The following is a 17,041-nucleotide window of genomic DNA, read 5'->3' as shown; positions in this document are numbered from 1 at the left end:
CTCTCTGGTTTAGCTATATTCCTTTTTATGGTATTTGTAATAGGAACTATTATGATCGTGATTTTAAATGGTGACAAACTAAAATTATTAAATTGTATACACAAGCAAGCTCTGCAAAGAAGTTAAATCTGAACTACTACTAATTTTTTAAATTGTATCTTTTTTCTGGAAAGAAACATGAAAAATTTTATCAAAATAGTGTGTTTACACAAGCGACAGTAATTAAACAAAGCATTTAGCTGCAGCGTAGATGATTTTTCAGACAAAACTAAAATGCTTAAAATATCTCCCTCTTTAGATTAAAACTCCTGCTGCTCTTTTACACGTTACTCCTAATGGAAATAAATACCAATTTACTGATCATTTATTTTGGCTTCTCAGGATTTTCTTCTCTTTTGCTCCTAACAGCCTGGAATAAAAAGCTCCACTTGTTCTTTCTGCAACTGTAGAAGATTAACAGTACCATGAAAGCATATACAAAACAAGTAACAGTTTAAATCATCAGTATCACCAGAACACGTATGTGTAGGGAAGCAACTCAGAAATCTAAATGAGATAAAAATCAATAACTGTAATCCTTCAAGTACATATTCACATTTTTATCAACTTTTTTAGAGGTTTTTCTTCTCAACAAGTAATTAAAAGCCATTGAGAACAGGGAGCACGCATTCATCTCTGATATTTTTTGAACCTAAGTTACCCAAGAGTTTGCACTACCCCACTATCTAAATTTTATTTTCATGAACTGCAGAGTCCCTGTTATACACAGCATGAAAGACAGGAAGGAAGTATGAGGCAGGCTTTAATATCAAGTCAATAACCCTCCCTTTCTTATAGTGCCTACACACATTGCCATTTATGACACAGAAATGAATTCTATTGCCCAGGTAGAGGATGGGCCAGGGAAAAATAGATGCTGTGATTCTCCACTTCCTGCTTATCCCAAATTAAGCACCGAAGTGTGATGCCAAAGCAGTTAATCGTAGCTTGGAAACAGTATGTTCTTGACTAGCAGATGATATTAAAAAAAAAAAAAAGAAAAAATCTCTGCTTCCAAGGATAAAGATTTATTATAGAAGCTGCAACAGCCACTGAGAAAGATTTGCAGACTGAGGAAGGCTAACAGCCTGGTACATTGTAGCAAAGCTTACTATACATCTCAGTTCACTTACAGACCAAGTAAAAGGGTCATCTTACCCACATCTTTCCTCAGACTGTAATTGATCTACTAATTTAAAAGAACTGTGGTCACCATCAAATAAGAGAGAACTCACGTAACATTAAGAGGATACATGTATTAATCCCCTTGGGCAGACATAGGGGGCATAGTGGAAAAATGAGAAGAAACAGCTATATATGAGGGATTATGACTACCTCCAGAATGAGGAAAACATATTTTTAAATTTACTTTTATACATTAAATTTGTGTTCATTGCTTAATCAAAAGAATCTTCAACTCTATTGGAAAAAGTCAAGGCCACATCTCAAGTAGGGGCAAGTTATCTTGAAAGAGTCAACATAACTAGTCTATTCAGAAATACAGACGCTGAAGACTGGATGCTTGGCCTGTGTGTATGAGATTTCATATATACAAACAGTTCAGTTTAGTAGGCATTTTTGCTAGTTAAGGATTAAGATATTCTCCCCATTCCTCCTAAACTCAGACTTTTCCTAACTTGACACATCTTAAGTAATGGGCATACAATCAAATACTACTAAATTCTGACAGTACCAAGCTACCGTATGTCAGCCAAACAACTGCTTTAGGAAATCAAATGCATCATCTCAGCGTCTTTCAGCTGTGTTAACTTAAACCATTCAAACAGCTTTAAGCTAATAGTTTAAGTGGATCAGATAATAGGTAGAAAAATAGAAAATCTCCTACTCCTGGGAGTAATAGTACATCAGAAAACCCCCAAATGCACAATGTTTCAGGTCTCCCCTGTACCCCCACGTAGAACAATAAGCACAGAATCAATTGTGCTGAGGAGCAAAGGAAGTGCTTTATGCTGACTTCAAAACAGAGACCAGCAGCGACCATGTGTTATTGTGAGACACCTTGAGGGGCACCTCCATAGCAAATAGTAACATTAACTGCCCTTGAGCCAATTATGTTCTGCATTGCACAAACCTCCTTCACAGCTGTCGTCAGGAATATGCCCATGTCAGAACTATGGAGAGCTTAGAACTAAACAAGTGTCCCTGTACTATGGATGTTCTTCAGTGTAAAGGAAAAGAACTTCACATTATCAAATAAAATTCAGAACAACTTAAATTGATAGATTACAAAAGCCGGGACACAGCAGATTACATCTGCTGCTCTTGAGAGTATTAAGGACAAACTGAGATAGTTAGCAGGCATTCTCTTACTTAAAACTTTCGGTGATGGACTTCATAATTTGAAGCACTGCACATCCACCCCCTCTCCAAATGAAACAACTTTGAATAATTAGTTATAACCAAATTATCACCAGCATAAATTCAGAGAAGCTCTCAACAACTGACTTCACTTTTGAAAGGGTAGGCTTTACAGTAGTAAATACTTCGAAATATAACATTTGTCTGTGTGCCTTTTACAGGTGTCATACATGATGGTGTGTCTTGTAACGACTGTGAAGCCACTGTTTATATTTCCACTGAATGGGTCTTTTAAATATGACATTACTGGTCAATATTAATTTGACATATGTCAACTTACTATTTTCAGCACAAGTATTCAGAAGCAAGTTAGGAAGAATATGAAAGTTACAAAAATAAAACCAAAATATGCCTTTCATTGTACTGTATATTTAAAGACCATGTTACTTACAGTTGGGATGCATATTTTGCTCAAGGGATTGCCATCCAGAAGGTATGAGCCATTGAAGGTCACATATTCATCATAATATTGAGGTGCCTGAGGAATAACACTGCATAGTAATTTACGCTTCTCTTCTATTTTTTTTCTTATGTGCAAGTATTCAAAATATGGGTTTGCTCTCTCAGAACTGTATGGCTGAATCTCTTCAAGTTTCAAAGAATCAACAACAGCTGCCAGTGACTGTTGGGTTTTCTCCTTAGCTTGCAGTAAAGAAGGGTTCACTTGCACAGGCTGAGGCACACGCGACACCTTTCTCTTACGTGGATGATGTACCTGAGCATCATCCTCTTCTGTTAATCTAATCCTTGCTTTCATAGACGCTGACAATTCAGACTCTTTTTCTGATGTCTGCGTGCAGCCAAGCAGATTCTGCTTACCCTGGTTAGCAAGCATATTTGCTCTGTTCCTCGTAATTCTTTGAGGTACTTCTTGCTGTTCCACCTTCTGATCCTCAGCAATTTCTTCTTCTAGTTTAATTATTTGGCTGTATTTATGCACCTCTTCCTGTGTAATCTGTTGTGAACTATTTTCCAAATTACATAAAGAGGAGTACTGTGGTAGATCATCTGCCAACACATTTTCTCTGTCTGCAGTGCAGGGTTTTTTATTAGCCAATTCGTTCATAATTCCCTTCGACATTCCTGAATTTAGTTCACAGAGATCGTTGGCTTTATTATCAACAACATGCACTGAAACCAACTTTTCTTGTTGGCCTTTTTCATTTCTCATGTCTGAAGTATCTCTTGTGTTACTATCCACTTCACTCTCAGCATTCTTACAAACAACTTTACTGAATGCGTACGAATTTACATTTAATTGTGAACTGCTATCGCTTTCAGGAATATCTTTTTCTAATGGTACCGTAGGTAAATCATTCACCCTTTCATAGCTCTGTGAAATATCCTTCACAGTGCTCTCAGAGTATACAGCAATGGGTGCATCAGCCTTCTTAATATTTGAAGGGAAGGAAGTGTTTTCCAGCTCTTTGGTACTAGTAGCATCTGTATCCAAAGTAGAAGTCGGAGTTTGAACTAGATTTTGTTGTTGTACAAATGATGAATCTTGACTGCCAATGCCTGGTAAAGAAACATGTTTAGACACATCTGGGAGTGGCTGGATAGGTAAAGAACAAGGTGACTGCGAAGGCAAAAATGATGCAGATTTTTGAGAACTGGAACTTCCCTTAATTTCAGCATGCTGAGGGAAAATTTCAGATACTTGTTGCTCTCTTAATGTCCTGCTTTCAGAATTATGCATTGCTGTAACACTGTTAGTATCTTGTTCTGATACATCATAACCTGAGCTGTTAAACTCATTGTTTAATGAATTAAGTCTGTCAAAAGGCACGTCCCACGGTTTAGTTTGCTGAGTCACACCACTTTGACTACATGGCTCTAAATGCATATTATAGTCTTCTGAAGGGCTCAGCTGAGAAATATTTTTAATGGTACTTGTACCCATTGTTGCCTGCTTGTTGCTAACAGCTCCAGTTGGACATGATGTAAAGTTTGACTGCAAACCAGACATACTACTTTGAAAATCCCTTTCAAGCATGCTACACAGTAGTTCTGGTTTAGGAGAAATGCTAGCATAAGTCTGAACGGACGGCAGAGCCTTCTGATTATTTTCTTCTGATATTTGAGGCTGTTTGCTGTGTTCAGAAACAGCAGCAGGCATGCTGCATCTTCGAACCTCCATAACAGGTCTACACTCATTTAAAACCAGTTTCACATCATCAACAGATGCTGATCTAATGTACATTAGTGGAAGCCTGTTTGTGAAAGGTGGCTTAATGTGATCTGGCAACTCGGCAAGACCATCAGTCTCTTTTTCAAGAAGGGCTGGTGATTTAGCACTTGCCAAAAATGGTGATTGTGAGAAAGGCATTTGGGAATCAGAACCTTCTAGCATAAAGTCTGAATCATATTCGATTACAGGCCTTGGAGTAGTTACTGTGGTATGGCAAGAATCCTCAGAGCTTGCAACTGAAACCATGGACACCGATCTGGAGCTCAGACCTGTCTTTTCACTTTCTGATTTGGGGGATCTATTTAAATTATCTAAAACCAATGAAGGCTTTGTAACATTGACATTTCTCATATCTACTGATTGCGATCTATTATTTGTAGCATCCTTCTGCTGTTTTTCCTTCATACAAACATCTGGCAACTCTGAGCTTTTTGAACGAATCAGGTCTTTGCTTTTTACTTCAGCTAATAAGTGTTTTGGTTTTTCTTTCATCTTGTTAAGTTCTAAACAAGTGCGGTTTCTTAAACGTTCCTTCTCTTTCTGTTTTATTTTTTCTTTATGTTTTCTATGCCACTGCTCTATTTCCAGATCTTTAAGGCTAAGCATTCTTTCAAAACTAGTCTGCATTAAATCATCGTTGACTAATCTTTTTTCTTTAGGTCGAGCATCCTTTGGTGCAGGAGCTGGTTTAGGCTTAAGTTTCTCATGTTCGAGTTTTAGTTTAAGTAAACTACTTTGATGCAGTTTATCTTTATGCTTGTCTCTCTCTTTGTACCTGTCTGTATCTTTATCTTTTTTATCTTTCTCTCTACCATCTGCAGTTTTCAATAAATCATCTTTTGGTTTTTCTTTCAAAGATGACAGTTTGTCATGCACTGTTTTATTACTTTCTGTAATACTGCATCTCCTTTCCTCTTGCATGTGTTTTGAGTTTGCTGCTGTTGAGATCTCCTTGTCTTTGGATTTGTCTTTTTTTTCAAGCTCTTTTTCTTTGTCTTTAGTTCTATTTTTTTCTGTTTTAGTATATTCAGATTCTTTTTCAGACTGTTTGACTTTTCTTTCAGTACAGTGTTTTTCTTTGCTTTCAGCCCAATGTCTGTCTTTATCAGCCTTTTCTTTGTCATGCTTCTTATCAGTTTTTTCTTTACTTCTTTCTTTGTCATCAAGTTTTTTAGAAGTACCCATGTTTTTTATTTTATCATTTTCCTTATGGCATCTTTCTGCTTGCTGGAAATTCGGCTTCTCCTTTACTTTCTCTATATTTTCATTTACTTCTGCTTTTTCTTTCTCTAGCTTGTGTTCATGTTTTACCTTTTTCTCTTTTTCTCCATTTTTTCTTTCTATCTTTTCAACATCTTTTTCTCTGGCTGAGGTTCGCTTTTCAGTCTTTTCTTTATTTTCCTTTAAATTCTTTTCCTGCTTTTCAGTATCTGTTTCTTTTTCTATTAAATGTGTGCTGGCTGCCTCATCTTTAACACCAAAGCAGAACAATTCCATTTCTTTATCTGCAAGCATAATTTCTTTTTCTTCTTTTGTATCTTTTATTTTTTCATCCCTGAGAAACTTCTCATTCTCCTTTTTGTTCTTCTCTTTCTCTCTCTCCTCTTTAGCATTTCTCTCTTTCTGGAACTGTCTCTCCTTAACTAACTTATCTTCTTTCGCCACAGCTTTTTCCAGCTTTGATTTTCTGTCTGAAGAAAGAGATTCATGTTCTATATTTAACAACATATCTTCATTTTCATCACTTCTGAAAAAGTTCTCTTTCCAAAATTCTCTGTCAAACTCAATACTTCTTTGAACCTCTTTAACATTATCTTTATGTTTATGTTTTTCCTTCTCCCCATCCTGTTCCTTTTTGTGCTTGTCCTTTTCTCTTTCTTTGTGCCTTAATTTATGCTTTTTAAGTGTTTTACCTTCCTTGTCAGTCTTTCTCAGAGTATACTCTGAATTCTCAAATGTTGAGCTATTATCTTCCTCTTTAAATTTAGGACTAGATTTTTCACCAAATTCTAAGTTAAAATCTTTCTGATGATGCCTGCTTTTTTCTTTGTGCTTGCAAGATTTGCCACTAGAACTTTCTACTAGATATTCAGAATCAGTGTTGTGATCATAGCGAACTAATTCAGATTGCAATGTTATTTCAGAACCTCCTGGTGATAAGCAAGTTTTGGTGTTTTCTTGCTTTAATGGTGTTGACTGCTTTTCACTTAATCCACAGGGATGCTTCGGAGATTTGCCAGCAGTGATATGAAATAGATGTAAAGAAGAATCGTCTTTTGGGGTGAAAGACTTCTTAAAGGTTTCTTCCTCTCTAGTTTTATCTAAAGAATCTAACCCAGAAGTAACTATATTTGTTACTCTAGCATTTTCTTTTTCTTGCTTTAGTTCTTGATTCTCTTTATTTTTGCTCTGATTTTTTACTTTCCTTTTAACTTTGCCTTTTTGCTTGTGTTCATTTGTAACTATATATTCTTTCTTCACTCTTACATCAGAATTTGATGTCTCTGAAATAGAGCAAGGAGAGACTGTCTTCTTGTCCTGAAGTATTTCTTCATCTGAACTTTCAGAACTTGAATACAGAACTCTAGATGGTTTCTGCTTTTTGCTTTTAAATGATTTTGAAAAGACAACTTTTTCTTGTTTCACAAATACGCTGTTCTTTTCAACTTCAGTCTCATCCTCTTTCCTTAGGTCTTTCCTAAGAATATGTTTATCATCAATCATTTTTTTCATTTCATCTTCATCATCATCTTTAAACTCATACTCATCAAGAGCAGATGGAAGTGGTGCCTTACTAGGGACCATTTGTTTGCTGTCATTGGCTACAGAGTCCTTTTCTGCTTCTGAATCCACATTCCCCTCTACACTGGAAGGATTTACAGATGGAGCTTCTTCAGAATCTAGAATAAGAAAACCAAAAATGAGTTGAATATTGATGGGACATTCTTCACACTTTAGTTCAGGACAAAACAGTTCAGCAGTCACACTGCTATAGAAATGAAAAAAGAAAAAAACACTCAAAGCACACAATAAACCTTCTCACTAGAATTAAGCTTTTTAAGAGAAAACAAAAGGTCATGAAACCAAACTGCTTCCCACGCTTTACAGCTCTCATCCAGGTATGTAAAAATATTAATTAGCATTTATATCTCCATCTAATAAAAGCAATGCACTTTAAATATTGTAAACTTCACCTATTGTGCCTAATTCCTGCATAACCTGACTCTTTCTCAAGGACATCTTACTATGATGACTTATTCCTCTAGGAATTCATCAACTCTTATGCTCTCTAACAACTAAACTATGTTCTTCTACATGAACTATTTAGTCATGTTTCAACAGCAGATAAGCTTTTATTCTTAAAAGACAAAGAGCTGCTCATGTAAAGAAATTCCCTCATGAATCTTTATGCACCTGATATGGACAGCCTAAACTAGACTATGCTATAATTCACTGCAACTGGTCTCTGCTATACGAGTGCATAGCATGGAACAAGTATGTTGTACTGGATGTCTTGGACTTGCAAGTCCAAAATGTAAACCTCTCAACTGTTCCTAAAATTAAATCTTAGGAAACATATGGAATGTTATCACCACCTGATCATACAAAAATCTAGAACTCAAAAATCTTTAAAAAGTCTTTCTGGATATATTGTTTCCTCCAAATAAGGTTCTAAGTCAAGCCTCTTCAGCTGAATCTATCAGTTTGCTTTTTACAAAGAACTGAGTATTGTAATATTCAGTACCATGACCTAGAGATTTGACATACTGAATAAAAAGTAACAGAAAAGTTTGAAATAATAGTGTAAGAAAAGTTATGAGATAGTTTCAATACATTAAAAGTTTGAAGGGGGGGGGGGGGGGGAAGTTCTGCTGCAAGATTCCTCCTCATTTCCAATAAGATCCTCCATGGACCAACTGCCAGTACACAATGGTTAAGACATATACCTTGCCAGCAGACTTCTCAGCTACTTTGTATTCAACAACACAGTATCAGTAAAATAGATCCCAGATGTCCCTATTACTTTCTATATTATCTGTAGCGCCCAGAACATATTAGTAGTTCTGTGCTACCAGCTTTTTATATATTCCCCCCTCGCCCATATGTACAGGCCATCATCTTCCTGCCTTAACTCTAACCAATCCTTGTAGCTTGTGTGCGCCTCCCCTTCACCATTTTCCTACCAGATAGTTGCTGCTTCTCTCTTCCATGTCCCTATTTGCTTTGCTCTTAACAGTCTTTCCCCATTCCAAACACATCAGAGAGCTTACTCCTTAATGACTAAAGGTAAACCAATGGAAGTGCAGGAGACAGATCACCTATTCTCTAATCCCGACTCCTTGAGAAACTCCAGAGAACATTCTGTTCCTCTTGGAAACCAGCCCATGGAAACTAAGCAATACCCTGCACAGACAGACAACTGTTGAGGAATCAATTGCTAAATAGTTACAAGTTTCTATTATGCATATGTAAAAGTATTTTTCTTAAGATTAATGATTTGGCTAAGCTTAAGTAGATTCTGTGGAGCAATGCCACGACTGTCCCTTAAAACAGAATGACTGTGCACTGTATTTCAGACTATTCTTCTAATGCCAAAAAAGTTAACACTACATCAGAACATTTATTAGCTCTACATAGGGCAATATGACTTTTTTTTGCTTTTGCTTGAAGTACAGTGAAAACTTGAATAGAAAACATTCCTAGGGGTTTGGTTTGGGGTTTTTTTTGTTTGCTTAGCTGGTTTGGCCTGGGTTTTGGTTTTTTTACTGTCAGGGAAAAAGACACTGACTTTCACAATCATGTGACACAATGCTCTCCCTCGTGTAATTTTCACAAAAATCACAGAATGGTTGAGGTTGGAAGGGACCTCTGGAGATCATCTCATCCAACCCCCCTGCTCAAGCAGGGCCACCCAGAGCCAGTTGCCCAGGACCATGTCCAGATGGCTTTTGAATATCTCCAAGGATGGAGACTCCACAACTTCCCTGGGCAACCTGTGCCAGCGCTCAGTCACCCTCACAGTAAAAAAATGTTTCCTGCTCTTCAGAGTGAACCTCCTGTGTTTCAGTGTGTGCCCACTGCCTCTGGTCCTGTCACTGGGCACCACTGCAAAAAGCCTGGCGCTGTCCTCTTTCCACCCTCCCTTCAGGTATCTGTACACATTGGTAAGATCTCCCTGAGCCTTCTCTCCTCCAGGCTGAACAGCCCCAGGTCTCTCAGCCTTTCCTCATAGGAGAGATGCTCCAGTCCCTTCATCATCTTCCTGGCCCTTCATTGGACTCTCTCCAGTATGTCCATGTCTCTCTTACAATGGGGAGCCCACAACTGGACCCAGCACTCCAGCTGTGGCCTCACCAGTGCTGAGTAGAGGAGAAGGATCACCTCCCTCGACCTACTGGCAACATTCCTTCTAATGCAGCCCAGGATACCACTGGTCTTCTTTGAGGTAAGGGCACATTGCTGACTCATGTTCAACCTGGTGTCCACCAGGACCCCCAGGGCCTTCCTTTTCTGCAAAGATGATCTCCAGCTGGTCAGACCCTAGCCTGTACTGGTGCCTGGGGTTGTTTCTCTCCAGGTGCAGGACTTCACATTTCCCCTTGTTGAACTACATGAGGTTCCTGTCAGCCCATTTATCCAACATGTCGAGGTCCCTCTGGATGTCAGCACAACCTCTGGTACATTAGCCACTCCTCCTAACCTTGTGTCATCAGCAAGCTTCCTGAAGGTACACTCTACCCCAATCATTAATGAAGCTGTTAAACAGGACTGGACCCAGTATTGATTCCAAGGTACACTGCTAGTTACTGGTCTCCAACTAAACTTCATGCCAATGATCACCACCCTCTGGACCTGGCCATTCAGCCAGTTTTCAATCCACCTCATTTCTTTTATTCAAAAGAAACTGAATTCCTCAAGATTCTGTGAAAGTAGAATGAAAAGTTCCTGCCTGGCACTCAAGCAAGTTACTCATGGTCAAGAATCTTTTGCTTCCAAGGAGACAATAGTTCTTTCTGTGCCCCAAGAGGTGATACCTGCTCCTTAACCTGCAGAAAAACATTAGGGGCCAAGAATTACTGCCTCCATGTAAGCACGCTACTATCTGGTCATCTTCACAAATCAGTGATTCCCCCACAGGCAGGGACTTTACTGAGTAAGTGTAACTAAGTTATACCCATGTGAGACATTAGCTCCCAATTCATCTACTAAGGAGGTGAAATAAGTGACTTAGGGGATATTTTCTCCCAAGAAGACCTCTCAGAAACCACTTCATATCATAATAAATATGGTATTTTTCTTTGTATCTTTCTCTGGTAAAACCACCATTCTGAGGCAGGGTTGATTTGGAAAGTGGCAAGGGCTTATTAGAGAGAGAGAGAAGGAAAAAAAAAAAAAAGTCTGAATAAACATTTCATATAATTCAATTGAAAGTTTTGAAAACTACCTGTAAAGCTAAAAGTGGAAAACAACCTTAGCAATAGCAATTGCTACCTGCAGCAACTCTTAATAGCTAACACTATGCAAAAGATTAAAACTACCTGACTTCAGACAAATTGACACACCTGAAGTACGCAATTAAATGGGTTTTACCTGAGCAACTGTCCTCATCATCAGAGATGGGCACCTCCCTCTTCAATAGCATTTCCAACTCTTCTGTTTCAGCAACATCAACAGGTCTCTCCCCATGCTTATTAGCTTGAAATGGATTTCCACCATGTCGAAGCAAGAGCTTCACAATCTGCAGCATTAAATAAATGAAGTTTTAGGTTTTCCACAGCATATTCCTTGACCAGCATAAAAATCTTTCATTGCACACAAAATGTGGATAATGTGATATGCAATCCTAAACTCCTACCTGTGAGACAGACTGGAAAGCAAGACTTCAGCAACTAGTTGCAAAGTCCAGGTGTATGTAATCTGCTCATTAGAGGAGGCAATGAGGAAGACTAAAAAAAGTTGTCCTCTTGTTACACAGACATAGCATCATCTTAAAGAAAAGCAACAGTGGCCTTTTGTTTGTGCTGTTATAGTATTTCCTCACACAATTCATCTGGTTTCTCACCTACCAAGCTCTCTACTCTGCAGTTGATCCACCTCCTCGCTCCTAATTTTATAGCACGTAACTCTTAAGAACAGGAAAAGTTTTTCAAGTAGCAGTACTACTGGTTTCCACAGCATTTCAGAAAAGCCCTGACAGAGATCCAAGTATCTTATTGGAGGAATAAACTACCGCCATCCCCAACTGAATACAATACAGCAAAATCATCAATTTCTCTAGCATCAAGGGCAACGAATTATTAAAGTTACAATGATACCAAGGCCTCTGCATTTTCAGCACAGCATCCACTATGAGTTACTTTTTTTTTTTTTGTCCTACATGCTAGGAATGGGAAAATTCAGCAGACAGTGATATGTTAACATGAAACTTCAGAATTTTTCCGATACATAGTGTCAGTGAGATTGTCCCAGATAGGTATGCTAAGACCAGACAAGCAAGAGGTCCAGTTCTCCAAAACTCTACAATTTTATGCAAGTTTAATCTAAAGACCCACTTTTGTTTAGACACCCATAAGAAACAGTTACTAAACAGTTAATAAAAATTTCACAATCAGATTATCATAATTCATTTCTCTAGCCTTTCCAGAAGATCCTTTCAAACTGAGTATCTTGTTTGGAAGGTATACTTGATTTAAGGATATTTTCTATTTTTTGCTTTATACAGCAGATTGCACACATAGTAATGAAATAAAAGAGAGAGCAGAGTAATTTCTGCATCTAGTTTGCAGAAAACAAGAACAAATTCAGAAATTTATGTAAAATACCTACAGTGCTCCATTTATCTTCTCTGCTAAGTCATCATTGCTAAATTTTTAAAAAAATCATTAAGACTATATATATATCACTGCTCTATTTCAAAGTCCATAAACAAATACATAAAAATAAATGTAGGATATACACCTTTAAATATTTTTTTATATATATATACACATATACACAGAAACCCACAGTATACTGTTTGGAGACATTTTTCTTTTGAGAATTCTATACAGTAGAAGTCTCCCTCAAAAAAAAAAAGTCACCGAAATGTTTGTTTATTAAAAAAGTAAAAGTGAAACTGTTAAATATTTAAGAAAACAGATACTGGCAGAAAATATCTGGCAACAGAAGTATAATGAAAAGCAAGATGAATCAAAGAAAACCAAAACAACTTTAAGATGCCCCCAAAACAGCAGAAGCAGAATTATAAAACCATATGACAGCAATCATGACAGTTTGGATTTGTTCTAAAGACTGAGCATTTCAAACTACTTATTTACTCCCCTCCCACTCTCCCAGTACACTCACGTTTCTATGCCCACTACTAGCAGAATCATGAAGTGGCGTATCATCATCCAAGCCCTGTGTGTTCACATCAGCTCCTGCTGCTATCAGGACTTTAGCAACATCATAGTAACCGACATTACAAGCTTCATGCAGTGGTGTCCAACCTATAGTGAAAAGGGGTAAGTGTAAGTTTGAAAGGTCAAAGATTTAAGTTTGTTTTTTCCTCCTGTGCTATAGATCTCTATTGCCTTGAAACATTTCAAATTACACACAGTAGTTGGCAGGAAGATAATGCCATCCATCTGATGAATAACATGCTTTATCAACTTCAAACCTCATGCCAAATTCCAAATTTTACTGTGATTTTACTGTGATTAAATTGAACACAGAAAAAAATCTGGCACAAAATCCCCAGGCTAAACACATTAGAAATTCTTCGACTAGTGAGCATTTGAACACAGTGTTAGGTATATATAAATAACATTATTCTATATAGAAACAGTTTGAAAACCACACTATTGGAAAGACTAAGTATAGCAAATTATCATAACCAGTGCTCCTTTAGAGCCACTGAACATGTAGCAGGAATCACTAATAACATTCAGCAGCTATTAGACTAGATACCAAGCTATTAATAAATATTGGTGGAGAACTTATTCTTGATATTTCCTAGAATATTGGTCATTTTTAGCAATTTTATTTCCACATTGATAATCTGAAGTTCAGTGCTCATTTTTTGTAGCAGAGCCTCAACTGAAGATGATGGTCAACCCACACACACTATATTCCTTACCTCTGTTTCTTCTCCTCAACTTGATGCCTTCTACTTCATAGCTGCCCTGAACTTCTAGCCTGCTGTTGATGCCTTCTCAAAGCCCAGTTTTGGCAAGGCATTCAACTTTTCTTTCCCATATAACCAGTGCAAGTCTGGAAGAGTTTATTCACTTGAACTCTGTGTCTAATCAGTAATGGTCTTGTATGTCCATGAAGAGGAGGTACAAGAAACCCCTAACTTAGCTAATCCCCCAGTAAGGTGACTTCTCACCTTCATCTCTCACTCAACTTCTCACCTGCTACTCATTTAAATTAAAAAAAAAAAAAGCTAAAGGAAAAAAAAAAGCTTCTACTTTATTCTACAGCAAAACACTTCTTCCTGATCTTCATATACTAGATTTCCTCTGCAGTTATCACTTCGGTCACTCACTTCCAACACTGCCTGGCTACCACCTCCTTCTCTCCATTTTCTTGGCATTTGACCTTTTCCCACTCACCCACAATCATGACACCCTTCTGCTGTCAGCCCTCTGATCCCTGTCTTCTTTCCCCTTATTAATTCTCCCCGAAATTCATTCTTCTCCATGTTTTACTGCTTTGCCTTTCTATCCTATCACAATGTCTGGCGTGCCAACTCTAGTCCTGACTTGTTCTCAACATCTGTTTCTTTACTCTTGTTCTCACACGGCAGTATCATTCTAGGAGATATCCCATGAGCAGGATTACCTCCTCCATTACCAATTCATTTTCTGCTCCTTTAGTTCTGTCAAATTCTTAGCTAAAAAACTCTAAACTTCACTGGATCCTAAATTCTTATTTTTCTCCACTCATGAATCACTGCTCAAATCCTCCCCCTCTTCTTGACTACTTCTTCTGTGCAGGATTTTGAAGTTCAGCGACCTCTGCTTCTCACTTTGGATTACCAATGGAAAAGTATCTCACTTGATCCCAAACACCTCCTCCAGAGTTCTGAATGAAGTCTGCAACTACTTGCTCCCAACTGATTCTCAGAACCAGCTCTGAGCCATTCCCCTCATACATTCATCTGCCTTTAAAATTAGTTAAGTATCTGTACTAGGTCAGGCTGGGATGAAGTTACAAAGTTAACTTCCTTCATAGCAGCCCATACAGTGCTGTGCATTGCATTTGGGGTTAAAACAGTGTTCGTGACTCACCAGTGTTTTGGATACTGCTGAACAGTGCTTGTACAGTGTCAAGGCTTTCTCTCTTCCTCCCCCCACACAAGAGGTTAGGAGGGGACACAGCCAGGACAGCTGACCCAAACTGACCAAAGGTATATTCCATACCATACAATGTCATGGTCAGCAATGAAAGCTCAGGGAAAGGAGAAGGAAGGGGGGGGGGGGGGGGGGGGGGGGTTTGTAGTTATGGCATTTGTCTTCCCAAACAACCATTACACCTGCTGAGGCCCTGCTTCCCAGGAATTGGCTGGATATTTGCCTGCCAATGGGAAGTAGTGAATTAATTCCTCTTTTTCCTTTGCTTGAAATTAAACCTCTGACAACTTCAGCAGTAATATTTAATTCATACAGTTAAGAGAACACATATCAACTTACCTGCAAAATCTTTTACGTTCACATTTGCACCTAAACTGATTAGCTCCTTAACCTGTTTAACATCCCCTCGAATTGCTGCCATATGTAGAGGAGTTTCCCCTCGTTCATTTCTCTTGTTAACTTTGTCTTTTTGTCTTGAAGAGGAGCTTGGAGTTTTCTTTTGTGTTGGTGTTGTTTGTAAGGGATGATTTAAGGCAGAATCTACAAAATAAGTTTTTAAATGGTAACTAAGTTATTTAACACTATATTTACTTCATCTAACAATTGTATTCAAAGACTACTATTACCAGTGAATAATTATGTTTAAATAAGCGATGTATTTGACATTTCACATGTATCAATACAATGTCTCTTTTGCAATGCACAAAAGGGTGTTTTGCAAAGTCTCACTATTTTTAAAGTAGGTTTCAAGGACAGATGAAGTCTATACAAAATACAAGGTTCACATACTCTGGTATAAATTCTGCTGAAACAAGACAAAGCATCACCATGCAGATCAGTACCTACCCTGCTAACCCTTCCTCCAGCATACTTCCACTGTATTTTTATGTAGTGGTATGCCAGTTTACAGATATTGGTTGTGCATTGTACTCCCTGCACTTTCTCAGTTGTGCCACCACAAATGTTTTTGGGTAGACTGAACAGTAAACTACTATTACTAAAGTTTTTCAAAATATTCTCAAAAATAGGGAAGCCACAAAGGCAGATTTACACAAAAGGAGAAACTGCAGTAAGACAGCCTGTACTGTATTTTTCTGGTAGTCTTTGGTTACAGGGTGTCAGTTCAAATATTATCTTCTGTAATTAAAGTTATTAATATACTTGATAGAATATAAGCTTCTGACAACAAAGTGCTTTATGAATATAAATATATACTGAAATCATAGAATTCTAGCTAAAATATTTCCCTTCAAATATTATTCTATTGAAGTGTGTCTATTAATTAAAAGTGGAATCCCTAACCAAGGCAGTCTGGTTCTATTTCAGTAACAGTTTAAATAAAAGTATGCAATACTTCAGGCAATGTTTCTAGTGGTTTGATGGAAAGAAGAGAGCCTGGAAACCCCAAATTCTTCTGCCACTTTTATGATGCGCAACAGGGAGCTAGAGCGTACCGGTCCGGCTGTTTCCATTGTCATGATTCCCTGAGTTTAATCTCTCAAGCAACTGAGAACATATCCAAGATCCAGGGACTCAAGGGTTTTCATATATGGGGTAGACTTCCCCAGCAAGAGAGACTAAAGAATATTTTTTATTTCACCCACAAAGTATTCCAAAATCCAAGGAGCTTTTTAAAGATCCTCCTGCCATGAAATTGTCTTGTGTTTCTCTACGTAGATTTTGTTTTTAACATAGCAGGATAGTAAAAGATTAGATAACTAACACCAAATTCTTAAGGAAAACCCAGCCATTCACTTTTAAATGCCAAATTTGTAAAAACATTACATGGGTAAAACATATACATACATGAAGATTTTTTAAATACAACTGGATCAAGGAAAGCTTGAAATTCTGAATTAAAAAACAAGGTGTCTCTCCTCTCCCATTAAATCCCAAGGAGACAATCCAGTTTTCTTCTAATTAAAATTCTACTCCAAATGGAGGCAATGAGACAGTAGTTAAACTTCACAAAAAACAGAGTATTTCAGTTTTTAATTAATGTATATGGAACGGTGTTTGAGAGGCAAAAATAATCAAAAGAAGAAAAGAGATTTTCAGGTTTTACAGCTATCATAATGCAAATCTTTGCGCATAA

At 37.6% G+C, this 17,041-nt stretch overlaps 1 protein-coding gene across 9 annotated transcripts in view; it reads right to left on the bottom strand.

Moving 5' to 3' along the window:
• Positions 1-17,041, bottom strand: part of ANKRD12 (ankyrin repeat domain 12) — a 68,644-nt gene that overhangs the window by 11,604 nt on the left and 39,999 nt on the right. For 8 of the 9 annotated variants that reach the window (XM_052787833.1, XM_052787834.1, XM_052787832.1 and 5 more), the window contains 4 exons: positions 15,286-15,486; positions 12,956-13,098; positions 11,201-11,348; positions 2,810-7,509 (listed from right to left, as the gene is read on the bottom strand). In XM_052787833.1, the coding sequence (XP_052643793.1) occupies positions 2,810-7,509; positions 11,201-11,348; positions 12,956-13,098; positions 15,286-15,486 (5,192 nt within the window). Of the gene's footprint in view, positions 1-2,809; positions 7,510-11,200; positions 11,349-11,465; positions 11,528-12,955; positions 13,099-15,285; positions 15,487-17,041 lie in introns of those variants that run through there. The other variant, XM_052787838.1, reaches the window with a different exon arrangement.

This window comes from Harpia harpyja, chromosome 5 (genome assembly GCF_026419915.1).
Source record: "Harpia harpyja isolate bHarHar1 chromosome 5, bHarHar1 primary haplotype, whole genome shotgun sequence".
NCBI lineage: Eukaryota > Metazoa > Chordata > Aves > Accipitriformes > Accipitridae > Harpia > Harpia harpyja.
The sequence above is the reverse complement of the archived record's forward strand: the minus strand, read 5'-3'. Positions and strand labels throughout refer to the sequence as shown.